Genomic DNA, 23,611 nt, shown 5'->3' on the forward strand with positions numbered 1-23,611 from the left:
TTTACTAAATGAACATCATGCTGTATTGAAGAAGACTTGAAACTAGTGATTGAGACCATAAACTCATGTTTACAATGTTTACTGAGGTAATAAATCAAGTGAGAAGTAGGCTCTTTTTCTCATAGACTTCTTTACAATCAGACTTCTTTTAGCAACCAGAGGAGTCGCCCCCTGCTGGCTATTAGAGAGAATGCAAGTTTAAAGCACTTCCACATTGGCTTCACTTCTCAGACCCCGGTATTTATTACTTTGATGAATGTACAGTCATTTAACCTTTTTTGAATAAGAGTGTCTCTGTTTCCAAATGGGTAAATCACCTTGTATTGACTGTGTCGTTCCAAATGTCAGAATTCGGGCAACATGGTGAAACAGTAGCTTGGAGTTGCAGCTCTAGAAACTTTTCAAAGGCTCAACAGTTGACATCAAAAACTGCTGCAGTTGAGCTTTTGTAGACTGGATGAAGTATTTTTTTTTTCACTTGATAAGATCCTTCCCTGTGTAGCATTGAAAGGGTTTCTGCTGGTTCGACCTTTGGTGCAGTTTGTATAGAGTAGATGTTTTTGCTTTCGGATGACTCACAGATCTTTGGAGAATACCAGTGCAAAACAGTCTATTTTAAGTCCAACCTTAGCTTTAGACTTGATCACAAGTGCAAAATATAACTTAAGCAGTAGGTATTTATCATTTGTAAGTTGTTGTTTAGAAAATAATTTAAAAATTAGCATGTTAAATAATTAAGAATGAAGTCCGAGAGGTGGTCAGATACACTGTTCGACACATTCTTCCATATTAGCGACCAGATTTCTGTGTCTGCCGTCACTCCGGGAGCATGCGGTCCTCTGACCCATGACATTTTCTCAGGCTAGCGCCCTCAGTGGTTCAAGCTGTTTTGGTTTAGTGATTTCTGTGTGTGCTTGTGGTTCAGGAGAAAATGGTGCGCGAGCTGGAGCTGCGGGTGAAACAGCAGTCGGTGGAGGTGGAGAAGGGCACCGCGCTGCGTCAGAGGGTGACACAGGAGAAGGCCCAGTTGGAGATCCACATTGCATCCATCAGCACCGAACTGCAGGAGGCCAACAGACGGTCTGTGAAATAGGGAGCGATAAAAGGGGCGGGAGACATGTTGCGTAAAGAGGAGACTATTTTATGCATGTGCCAATTCTTCATCAAGATGTACTCTTTATTATGAAATATCTGCTGTAGAACTTATCATATAACATGTCACGATCAAGATATGAGACAAATCTATAGCAACAGGGAGATGAAGTGACTGATGTAATTATTAAATTGGTGACGCTGGAATGGGAACAGGTCAGTGTATGTGTTAACCACCCCGTCATGCTCTCTAAATGTCCACAGGAATATGATTCTGCAGAAGGAGAAGGAGCAGCAGAGAGAGCAACACGAGCAGTATGCGCAGAAGCTCCACGCCAAAAACGAGACAGACATGAGCCACTTACATCAGGAACATGCTGTGTCTGCTGCTAAGGTCCACATTACTCCCCATGGCTCCTCCTTCTGATACATTTACAGTAATATATGCAAAATTCAAAATTGCACCAAATTTAACTGCATTTTTTTGTCCAATTTCCTCTCTTTTTCTCTGCTTCTCTGTTTCAGGCCTCTGAGGTGATGGAGGATTTAGAGAAAACTGTAGCTTTTCTGAAACAGCAGCTCCTGGACAGTGAACACCGAAGACACCAACAAGTCAGGGTATGATTTGGGTGGTGGCAGTTGTGGGGTGTGTGCAAGTTTTAATGTGTGTATTCGTATACGCCTAAACATAAATGACATGCATCATTTCTATTTGTCACTGTAACAATACCAGCTATTAAGGATGTCACAGGAACCGATACTTCGGTATCAAGTCGATGCCAAAATTCTGAAAACGTGCCGGTCCTCGTTTTCTACGTCAGGGCTCGAAACTACCAGTGGAGATACACCAAATCCAGCCAACAAATGGAAAGACGTGACGTAACCCAAATCGGTCCGGTTTGCTTGGTTTTGGCTCGACTGTTTCAAACATGGCAGCGGGACACAAACTTTCTCATTTTACAGCAACAGAATATTGATTCACACCTGCTCACCAAAGAGAATGAACAGGATCTGTCAACATTAATACGTCAACGGATTTAGTGTATCTCCGCCATAACGGCGTCCCGTCATCCCGGGATGATAGAAAATGTAGTAAACTCAATATTGATGTGTTCAGGGGGGAAGCACCCTACGTTTTTCCTTGATAATGCTACATTGCGTAACTGGCTCTCTTCCTGCCGATTTCAACAACACAGGAGTTGCCATTTACATTATGGTGCATTCAGGCTCTATTCAGTCAAAATTAGAATTGAGCAAAGGTAAATTCTAACGTTATCATGATGTGTTCAAATGTAATCTTGTAAAATGTAGTATTTGGCGAGAAACTTGAATAAATCCAGTTGTTTGAAGGAGATGTTTTAATAGCAATATAAAATAGATAATAGAGAGGGAATTATGATCTGTTAAACTACCTAACAAAAAACAGTATTCAAACGGTATTAAAGGAGTGGATGTTGAAGTACATGGGATTTATTGTTTTACTTTTGTTTTTTTCCATGATATCAAATTGTTATTGAGAAACTGGGATAGTTTCACTTGTATAGGTATCGACTACTAAATTTCTGGTATTGTGTCATCCCTACTAGCTATGACGACGCTTAAGGTTAGAATGGACTTGTCTTTGTGTGATGTGTCACAGTATCACCTAGTATCATTTCAACTCTGCTTCCTTCCAGGATCAAGAGATGAAGTTTCACCAGGAAAAAGATGAAGTGCAGATCAACTGTGAGAAAAAGGTACTTGAGGAAAAAGCGATCCGCTGAGCTCCATAGCTTCTGTCGTTGCTTTAAAGCGGCCCTGGACAAAGTTATTACGGTCAAGTGGAGATCAAAGCCCGGAGTCACATGTTCCTTTTTGGTTCCCCTTCCTTTTAGATTTTATGTCTGGTCTCGTAAAATCAGAGCCGTGATTAACAGGTAGATGAAGGACCGGGCAGAGAAGAAAGAGGAGGATGGAGAATGTATAATTTAGCATAAGAGTTATCAAGCAAAGAAAGTTGAGAACGGGAGTTATGAGCAAATCCGAATAAACTTGTAGAGTCACTCTGCAAAAAGCTGACATTCAAAAGGGACATTTTTCTCATTGAAGTATGCACTGTCAGCGCACGCGGGCCTGCACTTAATTGCCTTTACTTTTGAGAGACCCTCTTCAAAGCCACAGAGCAGCTGTAAACCATAGAGTGAAGAGACCATTGTTAACGAGTTCTGAGCTGGACCAGACCGGCCCAAGCCAGACTTCTTAGGCGAAAGTCAGGTTTTAAAGACCTGCTGCACCTGGGTCATCTTCAAAGTGCCACAAGTTATAATGTGAGTGCTCGTGGCAGGCTGGCATACCCAGAGACGGGGGCCCCTCCGGCTGATACACCTGCAAGAACTTAGCAGGCCTCTGTGCACTTCATTCAGGGTCAGGGAGAATTTAAATTAAGCTTCTCTCTGAAAGAAAGTTTGGTTTTGATGTTTTCCTCGAATACAGTCTGTTTTTTATCCTGTCCTTGTAATCAACCTTCTTCTGGACGGCGACAGGAGACTTGAAACAATGAAAGAAAGAGGAGTCAGTTGCTCATTTTTCCTTTTTCTCTCCCCTGGAAATATTCCTCTTTCTGCTCTACACGTGTAGGAGTACGGTATCTGGACATGAGAAGGGCCCATATGGCTGCCACAGATCCAGAGTGAGAGGCCCTCTGTGCAGGCTGATAGGCTCAGATGGTACTTTTGATGGGGTGATGGAGAGAAGAGACGAGACCAGATGCACAAGGTCACAGGCAGGAGAGTTTTGTTGAGTGATGTTTGATGGTGTCTGCTTTTGCACTCACTTACACCTCTCTCTCTCTCTGTCTCTCTCTCTCTCTCTCACTCTCTCTCTCTCACTCACTCTCTCTCTCCGTCAGGTTTCGGCAATCCACAGTGAAGCAGAGAAAGAGAGAACGGAGGCTAAGAGGAAGATAGCCAAACTAGAAGATGCACTCAGGTACAGTGAGAAAGGCCGAACCAAAAGTGTTATTTGTTGTAGTAATATTCGACTATCACAGTGAAAGTCTTTGAAATTGTACGATGTCAGCGTTGAATCTGAATTTAACAGCAAAACATTTTTATTTATGATGATATTATTGGTGGGACCAATTGCATTTTGGATACGCCACTCAACATTAGGTTATTAGGCGTGGGAATCACTAAAGGCCCCATTACGACATGATATTATCACGATACTTCAGTCACGATACGATCTTATTGCGATTTTAAACATTTTGCGATATGCTGAGTATTGCGATTTATTACCTTCTTTCAACTGCAAATTATGCAGTGTGTCAACATCAGTTTTATCTAATAAGATACAGTTTTCACTACGTTCATCTCAGAGTTTTCATTCACATATCTTGAGGTCAGAGGTCAATGGACCCCTTCGAAAATGGCCATGCCAGTTTTTCCACGCCAAAATTTAGCGCAACTTTGGAGCGTTATTCAGCATTTTTTCCGACAAGCTAACATGACATTGTACAAATCTATTCCTTGCTTCACTCCAGCTTTAACACTTTAACCTCTGAAAGACATTCTGTCTGGGCCCGCCGGCGGATTGTTAAGAGGTTAATAGTTTATATAATAAAGAGATGGATACTTGACGTTTGTGTATCGATACAATATTGTTACGCAAAATATCGCACTACTATGCCGTATACATTTTTTCCCCCACCCCTAGTTCATATAGCCCCAAGTCTGAATATAAATAGCTTCACCCATGTACACTGTAATCTATATTTTATCAGTTATGTTAGAATGTACACAATAATCACATTAGTGAGCTCTAAAATCATCTGTGTATTAGTGTGTCTGTGTGTGTGGTCCTCCTCCTTTCCCCTTAGACAAGTGTTTGACATAACGTTCACACCATCAGCATGTCAGCCAGTGTGTGTCTCTGTGTATGCATGCGTTCGTGTGTGTGTGTGCGTGTGTGTGTGCCGTTGACATAGATTGTGAGCTGAATCCTGCAGATATAATAGAATTGAAAGCAGTCAGTGAGACTTTTGGGCAAGAAGTGTGTGTTGTGTGTGTGTGTAAACGCAACACTGCACCAACCTGATCATAATCTAAGAATATCATCAAACGCGGCGGAAGCACCCGGGGTTATTTGACAGGTTTATGGACAAATGTTCTGCTTTATTACTGTTTGTACTGCAATTGCCCCCGTTGGTCATGAAATTTCCAACATCCATAATTCCAGCGGAGCATTTATTTTACTCTTATTAGTATCGCACATTTGAGCCTTGACTTTTGTGGCTTCGAACTTTATTAGAGAGTTGTTTATGTCTGCTGACTTGAGTCTTTGATCATGCTAACAGTGTGCATGAATTCTGATTCGAGGAGGAATTTGGCTTTAACAAGCCGAACCCTTCCACACTCTCTTTGATCTTTTTTTTATTTTTATAACCGAGAGTCGTGCCGGTGGAGTCGAGCGCCTGGTAACTGTGTTGAGAAGTCGTACGGATCAAAGCCTTACATGTGATAAACAGTTGTGTTGTCTTGAAGAAAACTAGCAAACTTTATCCTGCTGTATAAATCTCTACACAAATAAACTGAATAAACCATATGAGGATAATGCCTGTTACTGGAAATGTAACACATGATAAAGAGAAAAAAGAGTCAGTTGGCATAGATTCAATATGCAATAAGATAGAAACATCATGACTTGCTGTAGAAATATTTTAAAAAATCATAGTAATATTATGCATGATTTAATCACAATTAATCGCATGATTGTCAATAGTTAAAGGCAGGGTTGACGATGTTCTCCAGTAGACACTATTTGTTATATTGGTTGAAATGGTCTTTACACACCGACAGCGATCAATTACTGATGAGCTCTGAAAAAGAGCCGTCATCTGTGTTTGCCTTAATCCTGTAAAAACGTCTACCAATCACTGCCTCGCGGTCCGCTTGGAAAGAACCAATCAGATGCCTCCCTGCTTGTACTCTACCCATGGCGTACCCATAGAACCCATTTTCTATTAACATTAACCGCCCTAAAACTGGAGACTATCTGCTTTAGTTCCCCTCGGCGTCCTTCTCCCACCCTTTAGCTCTGTCACTCCCTTCCCTCCACAACTATACAATCACACTGACAGACGGCCCAGACTTCAACAGCCTCCAACCAACCAACCAGTCAGCCAGTCAGTCAGTACATTCCACCGGGTACTTAATCCCATACAGGACCACATTACTTGGTCTCAAGCAGATTACAGTTTCCCTGGCGAAACTAGAATGTGTTCTGCACATTTAAACACAACGCCCCATTCAACAAGCTCCGCTCCAGATCCAGCCAGACGCAGCCAAGGCCAGTCACAGTGCCATCACCCCCCTCGAGAGGTTTGTCACAATATAATAGCGACCCAGAGGCAGTGGATTTAAAAGAACGGGTTTGAGCGTGGCTGTATTTGCTTTTTTTTTTTTTTTTCTTGGGTCGTAATCAATAGCCCGAGGCACTTTGTGTCTTAGCCAAACACTTTTTTTAAGTGGCCTCTAAAAACAAGGATAAATCACTTTTGGTGAATAGGAAATTGAATTAAGCTGTAAAGACATGGTTATTATTACTGTTCCTTTGTGTTTCTGTCGGCGTGAAACAACATGAAAACTAATTTTGCAGTTTTGTGGCATTTAGTATTCAGCGTAAAGGCCGCAGAGGGACATTGATGGTTGTGCCTGCTTATTGTTTTGCGTTTGTCATTGTCAGCCCGGCAACAGAGGACGAGCTTAAACGCAGCAGACGGATCCGTTTGTGCATAAATTATCCTTGTTGTTAGTATCAGTAACGAGCCAGTCATTCCCTCGTTTAGTGTTAAACACTGAGAAACGGCAAGTGGCCCATCGGGCTCTTAGCTAATTAAGTACTCAGCCTCCACACACACACACACGCACACGCACACACACACACACACAATAAGCAGTCTGATGTCTACCTGCCTGCTGTCGTGGCAACACTGACGGCCTTTAAAGGCGATCCAGGAGAACTTCAAAGTCAAAGCAAGACCGCATGCAGGGGGGTGTGTGTGTGTGTGTGTGTGTGTGTGTGTGTGTGTGTGTGTGTGTGTGTGTGTGTGTGTGTGTGTGTGTGTGTGTGTGTGTGTGTGTGTGTGTGTGTGAAGATGGGAGGATGGATGATGAAATTAAACAAGAAGAACTGCTCAACATGCCCTCCAGATACTGTGTGCTATGTGCGCTGTGTTATGATGTGTTTGTTGATCCACACAATCTACTGTTAAAAGCGTGTCAACACAGATCTATTAATAACATTTCTGTATGTTTTGATATTTTATTTCTTCAACAGCTGAGCGTGAATGTGTCGGCAGTTCTTGCATGTAGCATATATAGCTGATCCACACCCCCTTTCTTTCCATGGTTTACACCCACTCTTTCTTTCCAGTATAAAAAGAAAAAAAAAATCACCCCTGTCCTGCCATGCAAATAAGCATTGCTGCGTCAATTTGAGTTCCAGGTCTGTGTTACTATAGCAACAACAACAGTAAAGCATTACAAAGCTGCGCGGAGAACAAGTTTCTCTCCTCTTCTTTCATCCCGATGTGCCTCAGATCATTACAGGGCATTAGCATAGAGATGGAGAGATGCACCACAGAGGGGTGGGGGGGGGAGTGAGGGAGCTCATCTGGGGAACAGCTTGCCTGCGTTTGCAACAGTGACCTCCAAATCACAATTTCAAAAACATTAGAGCATCACCTTCAGTAGAAAAGAAAAACAGCTGGTTTAATTCTCGATTACGTTATTTCTCTCCATTTTCTGTCTTTTTTTTTCTCCACGCTCTCCCTCGCACCGTTCCAGTCCTCCTTCCTGCCGCTTGGCACCCAGCTGGCTTTATCAAAACCATGTGCCTGCTAAGGTGTGGTGCAGGAATGAAGCAGCAACTCTGACGGTGTCTCAGCAGCAACTTCTGCTCAGTTTGATCGTTTACAGTTTGGAGTGAGAGCAGAGGCAGCGTCTACTTTAAGCAGCTGGAGGGAAAGTGTGCTCGCCTTTTATGAGAGACTGCACACTGGCTGCCCAAACCTGTGCACACACTCACGCTGTCAAGGACGGGATGTGTCACGGTGTGTTGAATTTACACCAACCCTTTCCTTCAGTCATAATCCTGTTCATCCCTAATTTAAAGAGGACCTGTTGTGCTCATTTTCAGGTGCATACTTGTATTATGGGTTTCTATCAGAACATCTTTACAACACACTGTTGCTATTGGTCAACCAAACTAAACTCTACGGACTCCGCTCCAGCTCCGCTCTAACTTTGTTTGAGGACGTACCAAACTAGCCGCTAAGCAGGTATAGAGAGGTGAAGTCCCGCCCCTTCCGGTGGACCCCATGGGACCTTATTTTGGAAAAAATATGTATGTAGTCAACGGAGAGAGATAAATATTGTATTGCTCCCGTTTGAATTGCGCCATGAATCACACATATGATGTTTGTAGTGTCGTAGGTGTGAACTACATCTCTTGTCTTGCACAATATACGTCACCAACACTAGCTAGCTAGCTAACGTAGCTGTTACACGCACAAATGAAACGGTATCTTACCTGATGTGTTTTATCCAGCGACTCCTGGTCTTTTTATCAACCGGGAGGAGAAAAAACGAGCAAAACCTGTTGCTCATGTGAGTACATCTCAGTACGAAACACACAGGCGTCGTAGCTTCAGCGAGAGAGACGTCACTACGCAACTTTTGGGTGTGTAGTCTTTCTAATTACGTATTTTCCCAGTCTGATACTTCAACAGTTTTACAACAAACTGAGACTTTCTTGACTTGCTAAATAATGTTTTAAATTGACAAACATCATATGTGTGATTCATGATGCAATTCAAACATGATCAAAAAAATATTTGTTTCTCGCCGTTGGCTACCGTTCATATTTTTTTCCGAAATAGGGTCCCATTGTGGTCCACTGGAAGGGAACCAGGGACTTTGCCTCTCTATTAAACAAATATGTTACTTGGTGACATCAGCACGTTACGAAGAAAAGGCGGGACTTTAAGCGAGGTTTTTCAGGCAGTTCAGGAGCAGTGTTTCTGTGTGGACTTTGTAACTTTGCAGACCTTTTACATGCACAAAAAAACTACATAACACACTAAAGGAAAGGGGAAAAGCACAAAAGCAGAATCATTCCTCTTTAAAGTTTCTTGCATTTCTCCTGTTGTTTAAATTTCTTTTTTTTTGTAAACTGCCCTCCACGAAGCTACCGTTTGATTTATTAATCAGCTCTTGAGACATGAAAACGTTTCTTTTGGTAGGGTGTTAATTAAGTGTGTGTGTGCATGTCTGTGTGCCATTCTTTCTCTCTTTTGCATGCATGTCCACATGCTTGCATGAGATAGTGCCCCCTCTACTCTTAAAGGTGTAGGATGCATCCAGTGTGGTCTTTCATGTTCTTCTGTGTGTGTGCACATGCATGCCCTACATCTCTGTGTGTCTTTGAAGTGGTCTTATCTTTCTCAGCATTCCTCTCCCATGACAGGAGGGATGGAGGGAAGCAGGGGTGGAGGTGGTGGTGGTGGTGGTCCGGAGAGGGACCAGAGGTGGTCGAGCAGAGGCTGCGCAGCCTGCAACCCCAGTTAGTGTTGAGGTGCAGGAGCAGGTGGAGGTATGGATCCTGAATATTGAAAAGCTTCACCGGGGCTCAATATTTACTCCCATGGCAACGGCATTGAAAGAGGAGGATGGAGATGGGTTAAGCGCCAGTTCGATACCACAGACCTGACGAAAGGAAAATTGTAAAGAGCGCTTTTAACTGGGTCCTATAGCCAAGGTTGTCAGAGTTAAAGACAGCTGCATCCTCAGATACTCTTGCTTGTTTTATATTAATTGAATTCATAAGTATATAAAATGAACCGCCCCAAAAAAAACAAACAGGGAACTAAAGCTGATGTTTTTAGTGTTAGATGTACTGTAGGAATGCTTAATGGAGCAAGTGGACCGATAATGAGGCAGATAATAAGTTTCTACCCTGGAAAATAAGTTAATGGTTATCCTGGCATTTGGTTATTCCGCTCTAATTTGTCATATCTGTTCATCGCAGTGTCTCGTATCACTTAATATGTGCGCCTGATTGATGTTGTGACATTTCCACATCACGGCGTAATGGCGTTAAATGCTTCGCCATGCCTACGTGATTATCACACATAACCAGATTTGACGTTTTTTCTGCATCTTGCTAGCTTACTTACAAATATGCACTGACATTATTATTATGGTTGATATGTGCGCTGAAACAAGTCAATCTGGATAGATTGTCTTTAGGGCTTTCATTGTTTCATTATAAAGCTTCCCATTGTTTAATGTCTGGGATATGTAAATACAGGATGTTTGCTTTAGGGACTCGTGCCTCATTGATTTAACATTATTATGCTGCAGTCTGCATAATTCATGAAGCCAAATAGCATCTAAATGCACAGTGAAGAAAATCCCTGTTCCAAACCTTCATGAGTAAGACCTCTCCTCTCCTCTCCTCTCCTCTCCTCTCCTCTCCTCTCCTCTCCTCTCCTCTTCTCTCCTCTCCTCTCCTCTCCTCTCCTCTCCTCTCCTCTCCTCTCCTCTCCTCTCCTCTCCTCCTCTCCTCTCCTCATGTCTTCTCTCCTCTCCTCTCCTCATGTCTTCTATTGTCTCCTCTCCTCTCCTCTCCTCTCCTCTCCTCTCCTCTCCTCTCCTCTCCTCTCCTCTCCTCTCCTCTCCTCTCCTCTCCTCTCCTCTCTCTTCTCGTCTTCTCTTGTGTCCTCTCCTTCCTCCTCTCCTCTCCTCTCCTCTCCTCTCCTCTCCTCTGCCAGTAAAGAACGAGTTGTGTAGAACTACTAAATAACTAACTGAAGTCCAGAGCCATTTTGAAGTAGGAGACAGACATGTATTATGTCTTCTTGTTCTGTCCCACCCACATGTTTATCCACCCACATAGTGGTACTGTCAGCCCGGGCTGCAGCAGATTCCTCTTCATCCCTCTCTCCCTCCTTAGGGTGTGCAGTCGGCTTTGACACACTAACCAGCGCGAGGGAAAGTCGCTGCTTTCATCCCCGGTGTTGATGGGAGAGCATGAGCGTCATAGGAGACTGTTTGTATAGATGAATAGAAATGTCATCTGTCATGTCCACCAACGCTTCAGCGCGGCACTAAGCCCCTTCCCCTCTGCAGCGTCCAGTGATCTGCGGCTAACGCTATCCAGTATTTGACCTTTCTCTGAAATGAATCTGTGTAGGGCTGTCGCTGTAACGTTTTCGATGAATCATTTGGTCCAAAAAATGTCAGAGAATGTCGACACATGTCCGTCTCAGTTCCCCGGAGTTCAAGGTGACGTCTTCATTTTTCTTCTTTTGCCCTACCAACAGTTCAATACTCCAAAATGTTCACTTTACTGTCATAGAAGGCTAGAAAGTAATCACATTTGCAACCACAACGGAGGCTGTAGCCAGCCAAATTGTGGCATTTTTCTTAAAAAAGCAGTAATTCGATTAACCGAATAGTTGCCGATTCATTTTCTGTTGATCAACTAATTGAACAACTCTAAACTATGGGACTGGTATGAGTTAGGGCCGTCAATGTTAAGGCGATAATAACACGTTAACGCGACTAATTTCTTCAACGCTTTAACGCAACTTGCAATCGGAAGTTGCAGCGGGCTCAGTTTTAAAGCTAGAGTGAACATACTGGTATCATATGAAACTAAGAAACCTAAGGAATCCATTGGTACCAACCGTGTCATACTAGCTTGTCGTGAAGGAGGCTAAATAACGCTCCAAACTTACGCTAAATTTTGGTGAGGAAAACCGGGCATGGTCATTTTCAAAGGGGTCCCTTGACATCTGACCTCAAGATATGTGAATGTAAATGGGTTCTATGGGTACCCACGAGTCTCCCCTTTACAGACATGCCCACTTTATGATAATCACATGCAGTTTGGGGCAAGTCATAGTCAAGTCAGCACACTGACACACTGACAGCTGTTGTTGCCTGTTGGGCTGCAGTTTGTCATGTTATGATTTGAGCATATATATGCTAAATGCAGTACCTGTGAGGGTTTCTGGACAATATCTGTCATTGTTTTGTGTTGTTAATTGATTTCCAATAATAAATATATACATACGTTTACATAAAGCAGCATATTTGCCCATTCCCATGTTGATAAGAGTATTAAATACTTGACAAATCTCCCTTTAAGGTACATTTTGAACAGATAAATGTGCGATTAATTTGCCATTAATCGCGATTAAATATTTGAATCGTGTGACAGCCCTGGTATAAATACTGGAAAAACTGCACAGGAAGGTAATTTAAGATTTAGCATTTGTGTAATGCTGACTGATTTTACGAGAGGCTGGTCTGTTTGCACTACTAGTGAGGCGACTGTTCCCTGCGAGCGCCCAGATGACTGGTGTGCACTGATGCTACTGTGGGAGACAGATGATAAGAAAGACGCCTCTTTCTTTCTACCTACGTGGCCATTTTTTGTTTCATATCTTCATATGAAATGCTGTTTATAAACAGGCCACATTTGTAGGCAGTTTTAAAGCCATCAAGCTCAATGATTCTCTGTTTTCTACTCCCTCTTTTTAACTCCCTCTCTCTCTCTCTCTCTCTCTCTCTGTCTTTTAATATTTTCATGCCCTTGTACTGTCTCTCTTTTGTGTTCACTTATTTGTGGTCTGTCTCTTATTCTGTGTCTGTTTCTGTCTTTTTTTCCTCTCCCTTTCTCTTTCTCTGGGGATGAAAACCAAGCCTGTTTTATTTTTTTTTTCTTCAGAGGGCGCTGAATATTTCAGTTTTGCATTTTCTCTCTTTTTATGTGCTCCCTCTTTTTTTTTTCCAGGCCCCTTTGATGTGTCTGGATTCGTTATCATTCCGTTTGGATGAGCTCACAGACGCAGATGCGCGGGCGCTCGCATGCACACACACCACGTGTACACACACACACTCACTCTCGCTCTCTCTGTCTTTTTATACTAGAGACCAGAGGCATCCGCATGCAGGCGTGCATTCTAGTCTGTTTGTCAGTCTTTTCCATGCGCCGCTCCACCCACATCACAGCCCATACAATTCTTAAATACTCTGCTTACATGAAAAGAATATTTGCACAGGCAATTAGAGTCGTGTGTGCATTGACTTTAATGTCTACTCTTGTATTAAACTGTATGTAAATGTTTATATACAGTGAGTTCCTTGTCTCTGTGTATCCAGCACGTGGTGCACGCTCACACACAGGCGGCACGTGGCGTTTGTGTGGTTAGGGCAGTCCGGAAAACGCCGGCATCCCTGCACCCCTCCTGTCTGCCAGGCGGCTGGATGGCGGAAGCTCTTTTCACCCTCTCTAGCACAAACACTCCTCTCTCCTCGCCTCCCTCTCTTCCTCCCCTTTAAACAGCCGTTTAGGATTGAGGGATGAGAGGACTTCCTCTTCGGAGAAGGCACATCTTTAATTTGAGCCTCCTCTCCTTCCACTTTTCTGACCAGAGATCCATTTAAAGCCAACGGGCCGCCCTGGCGCTGGCACCCCTCGCCTTCCTTACCCTCTCTGGGTTCTCCCTGCCAGGCCTCCCTGACTCTTTTCCCCAGTCCTCTCATCTCACCGTCATTGCTCTGTTATTGATGGTGACACGCTGTCTACCGCTCCAGTGACCACACACACACACACACACACACACAGAGTTATTCTCAGAGGAGTCAGTGAAGGTGCCATGTGTTCACCTGCTCTCTTCAGCTTTAGAGCATAATATCTTCCAATGTGTCACATACTTGCAGTGGATTTTTCTGGTGTATCCTCAGAGGTACAGGCCCAGCTCCAACTTAGTCATTCCTTGAGTAGAGTTGTCAGTCACACACAGACTTTGTGACTGTGGCTCACGAACAAAGGCACATATAGACGCACATGCGCGCGAGCAAACACACACACACACACACACACACACACACACACACGAGCGCTGTCGTCTCTCAAGCGAGACACACACCCAATTCATTTCTGCTCTGCTCTTGGAAGTTTAAAAAACTTGCTATTTCTGTGACATCCTCTTTTCCATCTTCCCCTCTCTTTCCTCTTTTTTTTTTCCATCGTAGTCTCTCCACATATCCTTTTGTGTCTGCCTGAGCCCGGAAGGCAGTCATGCAACGAGACTGATTAATAATTACAGAGTACACAAAATTGGGAGAGCGAGAGAGAGAGAGAGAAAAAACAATTTCTTTGTCGTTTGATGTCCGACATGAGAGAGACCAAAATTACAAAGAGACAGAACACTATAAAGAGGAGAGAAAGCTTGCACATTCCTCTTTCAATCCTCTGCTTCTGTTCTCTGCCTCTTTTTTTTTCTCATTTTGCTGTTTTTATCTCCTCTGACTTTCTCTGTTTTTTGTCCTTCTGTGTTCTATCTTTATAAACTTTGATTACGGGAAGTGATTAATCACTTAACAAGAAAACAAGCAAACTTTGTGAATGTGTTCTGGCTGTAGTTTTCTCTGTAGGTATAGTTTGTTTTCGTGACACAGTACTAGCTGCCATGCTTTCATGACTGTGTTAATGGACCATATCCTTTACGAATTATAACACACACACTCTCACACACTTGACAGTCCTCCCCCCACCACCTGTTGTGTGCCTGTTTGTCGTAGTTGTTCTTCTAATTGGTTTAAAGTCTCACCCACTGGCCAAAAATTCATTCTTCCTCCCGCTTGTCTGTCCACGGGGGAATAATTATCCACACAACGAGTGTTAATTTACAAGGGAGCCGGAGACGAGCGCAGCGAGACACACATACACACACTGTAGTACTACACACAGCGCACACTGTAAAAAGCCATAAGTCATATTCTCATATTCTCTCCCCGACATCGTCATCATTGTGCACTAATCAGAAGAAAGGTCTTGGAAGGAGAAGCAGTTGTGTCTTTGCTGCCTAGAAGAAGTGCTTCACTTTGTGCTGAAGTTTTCAATGAGGTTAACATTATTACCATAAGACAGCCTGTTGTTGATTGGACGTGCATGTTTTCATCTTCCAGCCCAGTTTCATAAAGTTATCCTCGGTGTAGCTCCCAAAGAGGCGTTTTTAAGAATCTTTTTTCATTGTATTTGATTTGATTTTGGTTGGATGCTTCTCTGTGCTCATGGAGAGGACATACACATATTTATTGTACATAATTCTAACTTATTTACCCAGACTATATGGGTGGTCGTTAGGGCTACCTCCTCTTATGGTACGTGTCCACAGGGGCGTTTTTTATCGCGAGGGGACGCGACGCTTCCCAACATTGGACGCTTGGTGTGCTGTCCCTAGAAACAAGGCACTCGGCTCCTGATTGGACGAACGCTTTCCCGCCGTTTGCTGCTGCTCCCAGCTTTCAAACCGGAACCAGTATGGAGGCTCGTTTGGAAACTTTCTTCTCTTATTTCACGTAAATAGTTCACTGAAATGTGTTTCTGAAAACATTTGAGGCGAGAAATAATCCATGCAGTTGATGAATCTGTCTTTATTCTGGATCGACAACGTTTATTTTAAAAGATCCTCGGAAGTCTGTCGGACGCCTGTGATTTACATAAAGTAGACGAGCCCTCAACTTTATGCAAATGAGGAGCGGGCGTCATGACGCCTAGTCTCGCGACGCACGTACCATTAGTCGATTAGTCGGCTACTCGGTCGTTTTGGTCTTCATCGACTGAGATTTCTTTAGTTGTTTTTTATGCTTTTTTTTCATGCTGAATGACATATTTCTAAGAAACTTATGAGCACATCTCTGGTAAACACGAGATTTAAAGTGGTGCTTTTGAGTGATTCTTTGTGGAGAAAAGTGTTTGTTAAATGTCTTAGATAATGTTCTATGTCATTAAGGCATATATTATCATTGTCGATTAATCTGTTGATTATTTTCTCAATTAATTGATTAGTTGTTTTGTCTGTAAAATGTCAGAAAATGGTGAAAAATGGTGAATTAGTTTCCCAAAAGCCCAAGACGACGTCCCCAAATGTCTTGTTTTGTCCACAACTCAAAGAGATTCAGTTTACTGTCACAGAGGAGTAAAGAAACCAGGACATATTCACATTTAAGAAGCTGGAATTGATTAATTTAATAGTTGACAACTATCGATAAATCGTTGCAACTCTAGTGAAAACTAAATGCACTAAATGATATACAGTAAACATTTAAAAACAGTGATATTATCCAGAACACATTCTCTTCAAGAACCGTCATATAATAGATTTAGGAGTCAACTTGTAACACTCCAAATCCAGTATGAATATCATACGACAAACACTTGGATCTGATAAAACGTGTCAGATGTGAGCGCATGTTGACATGATTGCTCATAGTCAAGTCTGAGTCCAAGTCATGTGTTATTATGCATGAGTTTACGCATCCGTTATGAATATAAAGGGCTTTATAGAAAGCCTGAAATGTATTTGTACTTTTTAGGCGGCTAAAAATCATGTTACGGTAGAAATGAGGTAGTTGGACCTCAAATCTTTTTTTATGTTTACTATTTTTGACGTACACGTGTGTATTATTCTCTTTCCGTGAAATTAGGTTCAGGACATTAGTAGACAACATTAAAATTCTCAGGTGGTTTACAGAAATGACACCCTCGTCCTCTCCCTTCACTTCTAGCTTTTCTCGTTCTTTCTACCCTTGTTTCCATCCGCCCCGACACACACACTCCTGTCCCCACACGCCCTCGGTGCGTACTTCTTGACAGCTGCTTGGTATTACTGTAGATGATGTCGTGGCTGGGCCTCGTGGCTGGGCGCTGACAGCTCTCAGTGTGAGGCTGTCCCTCTCAGTATTCCTGTCAATCCATTCAGCACTCCAACGCTACGACCTGACATCCGCCAGCAGCCGCGTACCTGCATGGAACACACACACACACACACACAGACACACACACACACACGGTATTGGAGGTGATGGATACTGAAGAATTGTAAATTACTATCCCGTCACTCTTCACTCTATTCTTTCCAATAAAGTAAGAATGACAGATATAACTAGAGACCATCTTGGGATCGCACCAGCCGTGACGCCAAATCGTGCCTTCCCCACTTCCTACCCCTGTACTTCCGGCGCCCTTGCTCAGACCACACCCATCTTCCAACTAGGGCTGTCCAAATTGGTCAAAATGAATGTTTGAATATTAATTCTAAATAAACACTCTAACTATTTGAATATCTATCGTCCGCCTGCTGTTAGGACACGATGTCACTCCGTCCGCGGCAACGTTCTCTGCCATCATTGCAGTTGTTGCTGAATTATTCCTCGTTCAGCTTGACCTAACGTTATATATTTCATTTTCAATTAATGAAAGTGACGCTGTGAGACTCCTTTTCACAATCGAATATTCATTTTCATTTTAAACTCTTTTTTTTTTTTACTATTCAAATTAGGTCTGTGTATTGGCAAGAATCTGGCATTACGATACGTATCACGATACAGGGGCTACGATTCAATATATTGCGATACCACAAGCAAGGCGATATATTGCAAATTTTTTAACCTAATTTTAGGAAAACTGTCATAGTAAAAATAAAACAATGACCCGCTAGCTGTACATTATCCCGCTTACTACACAGCTACTTACTTAAGAAATCAAGATTTTGTCACAAAAATGATCCGCAAGACTCCGACATCAGAGCTGCGCCCATAGCAACAGTCTGTTATACATAGCAACGGTCTGCTATAGAGAAATTACAGACTGCAGAATGCCGTGATTGACCAATCAGAATCGAGTATTCAACACAGCCGTGTAATAAACAAGTTTACTTTTTCCATGCAAGCTGAACAGTGGAATCTGCATTTGCCTTCATCACAGTCTCTGTAACATCAAACATCACAGCACTACTTTGAGAGGGCATCATCTCTTTACAAATGAGATAAAGTATTGACTTAGTCAATCTTTGCATTTTAACTGTTATTAATTAACAATCTCGTTTTTGAGAATTGATACAGTATCACAAATCATAATATCGCGATATTCAATATTTTCTATATTTTCTTACACCCCTAATTTGAACACAGTCTTCATTTTGATCTCAACTACAACTTCGTGGCTGCATCTTGCATTGTTGTGATGCTATCGTGGTGAAAACATCTGTCCACAGAGAGACAGACAGAAATATAAACACCTGGCAAAGTACTCCAAACCGCCTCTGTGGTCGTTCCCGCTGCAGTAGGTGTCTCCAGGACCACACAAATCTGCAACGATTCTATTTGACATACATTTCTACATCCATCTTTCTATTTTCTTCCTTCTTCGAAAGCACTTTGTAACTACCGTTTTGAGAAGTTCTATAAAAATAAAAGTCCCTTTTACTTTCTTAACAAAACATGTCTGGATTTCTTCATGTATTCATTTGTGTGTGTGTGTGTTTGGTTTCGAAGGGAGATGGAGAGCCAGCTGGACAGAGCCAGGGAGAGCCAAAGGCAGCAGATCCAGCAGGCAGATATGGCACTGGAGCAGTTCAAGAAACAGGTGGAGCTCAGCTCTGAGAAGACCTACGCTGACATGAAACTCCAGGTCTGATACACTCGTACAACACACACTGAAGTATATTAGCTAACACAAAGCAGTACCCACGCACAGCTGCTTTCTATCATATGTATGCACGCTGTACATCCAGTCTGGCTCTAATATTAATGCACATTTTTTGTTTCCTGTTTTGTGCCAAATACAGATGCACTTTTACCCTTTTTTATGTTTGCTCTACCACAAAGGGAGTGAGCTGTTTGACAGGCAGTAACCAAGACAATACACACACACACACACACATATGTAGTAGTTGCAGAGACACAGCCTGACCACAGATGCAACAGGGCGCCATGCTGGCTGCGCTCGAATTCCTCCGTATGTCTCCCTTCCTCCCCTTCACTTCCCCTTCAGCTGCTCCTGTACTGAAGAACATTCTCCTCCTCGGGGCCATTTCCACTCATTTAGTCATCCCAAATGAATGACATGATTTATAATCCTGCTCATTAAGCAGGTGCGTTCTGCCGTCCCACGTTGACCTCCCTTCCTCTCAGTGGGCGTGACGTGGGACGGCCGGGCTTCGACGGAGAACGGGTCACTCGCATTAAGCAGCCGGAGCTAATTAGTACGTCAGGCCAGCCTCGCGATCGACGCTCCACACCGCGTGGGCTGCTGCTCATTGGGAGAGCATCTCCGATCAATACTCACTCAGCTGTAAACTTCTGACGCTGTCTTACAAGACAGTTTGGCTATAGGCGTTTTTGTTAAACATTTTTTTTGGCTATACTGTGTGTGCGCCGTATCGACGAGGCAGCACCCACTGTGGTCCCTGAGTGTTTTAGAGGGCTGCATGTTAGGGAGATTAGCAAGTTTTAGTCGCTGATTAGTGAAGTTTTTCGGCAAATCGGTGTGTTTTTGTGTAAGAAAACGTTTTGTGTGTGGGAGTCAAATTGATGCGTGAATGTTTGTGGGCACACACAGCAACCTTTATTCCCCCAGAGTGAAAATGTTTGTCGTATTGACAAGAGAGAAAAAACTGTGCTGCTTGCATCTAAAGAAGGCAGAGAAGAAAAAAACAAACTGAGAGGTCCTTTGCCATTCAAATGAAAAAAAACAGCATTCAAGACCCCCTAGGAAAAAAGCTGAGAACTTTGGTTTGCTTTCTTGGTTATTCCTGCTTCTTGAATACATGTTTTTTTCTACTTGGAAGATGCCTGCTCATCTTCCTCCTCCTCTTTTTCTCCTGTTCTCATCCTCCCATCTCATGCTCGTTCCCTCGTTTCCCCGTCGAGCCCCTGGCATCCCAAATCTCCAATCTGACTTTATCCTCAGCCCACATCAAAGCCAAGAGAGGAGCAGTCTCTTTTGCATCCCTGTCATCCCTCTCTCCCTCTTTCCCACACCCCTCTTACGCATCGCTGCATTGCATTATCCTGCAACGGCTTTAATGTCGTACAACTTCCTCTTTTCATCCTTCCATCTTTTCTTCTCATCTTCTCCCTCCCTCTGTCTGCAGACGGTGTTATATCTAAATGGGTTATCTGTATCCCTCTCTTCCTCTCTCTATGTCTTTCTCTCATTTTTAAAAATCTGCATCCCCACTTTTAGACTGCACTTAAAGGAGAGAGTCTGCCCTATTTTGAATTGGGAGAAAAAAGAAAAAAAAGAAAGCACCACATGGAATCAAATCTGTGTTGCGTGAGTAGTTCAAAGGAGGCTTCAGCATTTTAAATGGATTAATCAAAACACATTTAGCATTTCCTGAGCGTTACGCGCAGCCTAGCCCAGATACAGAGGCGTTTCAGTGAATTACATTTCCAATTGTTTTGATTATCGTCACCTGAACAGAAAATATGAAAGGCTGCAAGGAAGTTATGATAAGTAGAGTAAATATTGTCAAATCCCCTTTTTTTCGAGAAAAGCATAAAGTCCTCAAAGAGGCAGAAGCTCGTGACTTTGTAACTGCGTCCCTTTTACTCGAGTCTTTGAGTTGCAGCTATTTTTCTTGCACCTGTGAATATGTCAATTTTTTATGTGACCTATAGTATTACATATTTAATGTTAATTATAATATTTGATGAATAGGATAATATATTGATGTGCTGTTACGATAAGATCACACGTAATGTGACGAATATATTTCTTCCCGATGGCAGTTCATTAATTTCAAATTAAAAGAGAAACGTCACAGCGGCATCACTCTGCTGCAGATGCACCACGGTATTTTTACAAGTTCTGCATGAGTCAGATTTATTGTACTTATGCTGTGATTATGGAAGCATCAACTAGAACTAATGAAACAATACGGAGCAGAATTTTGAACAAAAATGTATGTCCAATGAGTCCATTGAGTTGCATATTTTGTATGGTTTTCAGCAACATAAATGTATTCCAGATCCAGTTCAGTATTTACAAGATGTTCACTTTAGCACAATATAACAGAAGACCATCTTTCTACATTATTCTACATTACAAATGTCCCTACGGAGTTGCAGTCTCGCAGTTATGTTTTCCATACAGTTCACAGCCTTAAATCTTTGGGTCCACTGCATCCTATCCAACAGTATGGAGCCAAGAATCTTTGCATCATTCCCGAACAGGCTGATTGGTCGATAGGAGCCACAATCTAGCGGATCCTTCCCATCCTTATGAATTACTGATATTATAGCCTCTGACCAGCTCTTCGGTGAGTCATTTTCATGTAAGCCAAGGCATAGTTTAAGATTTCACAAAGTGTAGGTGTCCGCTCCGCCGCAAAGAACTTGTAAAATTCACAGGGGAACTCATCTGTCCCTGCGAACTTGTTGTTTTTCAAAGATTTGATGGTTTCTTCTATTTCGCTTTTCTAAAATCGCGGCTGTTAGCTGCTCAGCCTGAGTCAGCTTTGCCAAATTAAGATCTTTAAAAGTTCCTCATCTAGAGCATCATTAAGGTTTTTAATAATGCTTTAAATGCCCCTTCCACTTCAGTGCGAGATGTGGGGTGTCTTTTTTTAGATACTGTACCATACGATTTAACTGTGCTCGAATCCCAATCTCATAATATCTTTGACTTGTGTGTCTAAGAGCTCCTTCAGCTTTTATGTGTAAGTAATTCATCCAGAGCAGCTTCACAATACTGGAGTTGTTTCAGCGCATCATCATCTCTGGTTCTTTTATGTTCTAGTCTTTTTATAGCGCTTCCCAATCGTTTCTGTTTTTCAAATCTTTGCCTATTTAATTTAACCACTATTTCAATGCATTTAGCCACACAAACGTTGTATCATTTATGTATTTTTTGTTGAATTCTTTTTTTTCTCTTCTCGTTCCTGCAGATGGAGAAGGTAGAGGAGGACCTGATCCGATCCAAGTCGCTCCGGGAGAAGCAGGCCAAAGAGTTCTCCCAGCAACTCGATGCACTCGGACAGAAATACGAGCAGCAGGTCCGTATGAGTCTGTAACTTTCTGTCCACGTGTCTTCATTGTGTTTGTCTACCTGTAACCGCACATGTGAAAGGTTGTCTTGCTTCTCTGCTCATGATGAAGCCAGCGTCTCTCATCATCATCATCATCACATTGTTATCGTTTCTCTATTATCATTGAACACTCGGGCAGCTGGAGCAAACCAAGGCGACTGACATGCATCTTGTTATTCCTCCCCCATCTGTTCCACCTGATTCATTTCTCATGATAAGGGACACGCTTTAGATTAAGCCTGGATTGCGGCTCAATAAATATCTTAAACGTTGCCAATTGAAAACTAATGCAATCTGCATAGCAGGCGCTCGGCCCCCCTTATCATCGCATCTCCGTCACTCCTCTTCGATTAGGAGTCTAGAAACCATTTTCACGACTCATTGAAATCCAGCTCGCTGATAGGAGGACATCTCTTATGGAGCATCGGATTCAATTAAACCACAGAAATGGATATTATCTGAGGCAGCCGGTCTCATTGTGGGCGGCGGGGAGCATAGTTTATATTTCTATTACTTACATTTCACTTTAACCTCACCGGCACGCTAGTGGGATTTTTATCTCCGGCTGTATACTTTAACAATGTAATTGATTATTTCAGCCATAAAAGATGTGAACTTTAACCTAAAAATCAAATGTAAAACTCTTTAGGCGGTGTTTTTGAGAGGGTTATCTGCAGTTGCCTTTTTGAGTTTCTTTCTTTGTTTGCAACTATAGTGGAGTAATGCTCTAACAAATGTTTTATCATTAGTGAATTCACAAATTTATATCACAATGGTATATAAGATTAAAAAATATTAGACCTGCAATGATCAATCAATTAGTTGTCAACTATTAAATTAATCCCCAACTTTTTTGATAATTGATTAATCGATTTGAGTAATCTTTAAAAAAAAAAAAGTCTAAATTCTCTGATTCCAGCTTCTTAAATGTGAATATGTTCAGGTTTCTTCACTCCTATATGACAGTAAACTGAATATCTTTGAGTTGTGGACAATACAAGACATTTGAGGACGTCATCTTGGACTTTGGGAAACACAGATTGACATTTTTCACCATTTTCTGACATTTTCTAGACCAAAGAACTAATCAATTAATCAAGAAAATAATCGACAGATTAATAGACAATGAAAATAATCTTTATTTGCAGCTCTAGTTTAGTCTAAAAGTGTAAGAAATTGTGGAAAATGCCCGTCACAAAGTCTGACAGCCCAAGGTGACGTTTTGACATGTCCAAAATAGAAAGATATTCAATGTAATATTATATAAACCAAACAAAATGAGAAAATTGTCACATTTAAGAAGCTGGAGGCAGCAAATATTTGGCATTTTTAACTTGATAAATGACTGAAATAATTTATCTAAATCAAATAGAGCTGCAACGATTAACTGATTAGTTGTCAACTATTAAAATAATCTAATAATAATTTAAATAATCAAGAAAATAATCAACAGATTAATCAACAATAAAAATAATCGTTAGTTGCAGCCCTACAAAATATGGCTTAAAATAGCTTGACAATGTGGTGTATTTAACTTATCATCAGGATTGTTATTTCAGGTATAATCATGCTTACCTTGCACGGCCACTG

General features: G+C 42.1%; 1 protein-coding gene across 2 annotated transcripts in view; it reads left to right on the forward strand.

Moving 5' to 3' along the window:
• The window catches only part of cep112 (centrosomal protein 112), a 133,763-nt gene that overhangs the window by 43,249 nt on the left and 66,903 nt on the right, over positions 1-23,611 (forward strand). For both annotated transcript variants that reach the window (XR_012596791.1, XM_074656745.1), the window contains exons 13-19: positions 926-1,080; positions 1,357-1,486; positions 1,618-1,710; positions 2,769-2,828; positions 3,980-4,059; positions 18,483-18,618; positions 21,881-21,988. Coding sequence is in view for 1 of the 2 variants with exons in the window: in XM_074656745.1 (XP_074512846.1) it covers positions 926-1,080; positions 1,357-1,486; positions 1,618-1,710; positions 2,769-2,828; positions 3,980-4,059; positions 18,483-18,618; positions 21,881-21,988 (762 nt within the window). In the remaining variant the exon portion in view is untranslated. The remainder of the gene's footprint in view (positions 1-925; positions 1,081-1,356; positions 1,487-1,617; positions 1,711-2,768; positions 2,829-3,979; positions 4,060-18,482; positions 18,619-21,880; positions 21,989-23,611) is intronic.

The sequence above is a fragment of the Sebastes fasciatus genome, chromosome 13, assembly GCF_043250625.1.
Source record: "Sebastes fasciatus isolate fSebFas1 chromosome 13, fSebFas1.pri, whole genome shotgun sequence".
In the NCBI taxonomy this organism is placed as follows: Eukaryota; Metazoa; Chordata; class Actinopteri; order Perciformes; family Sebastidae; genus Sebastes; species Sebastes fasciatus.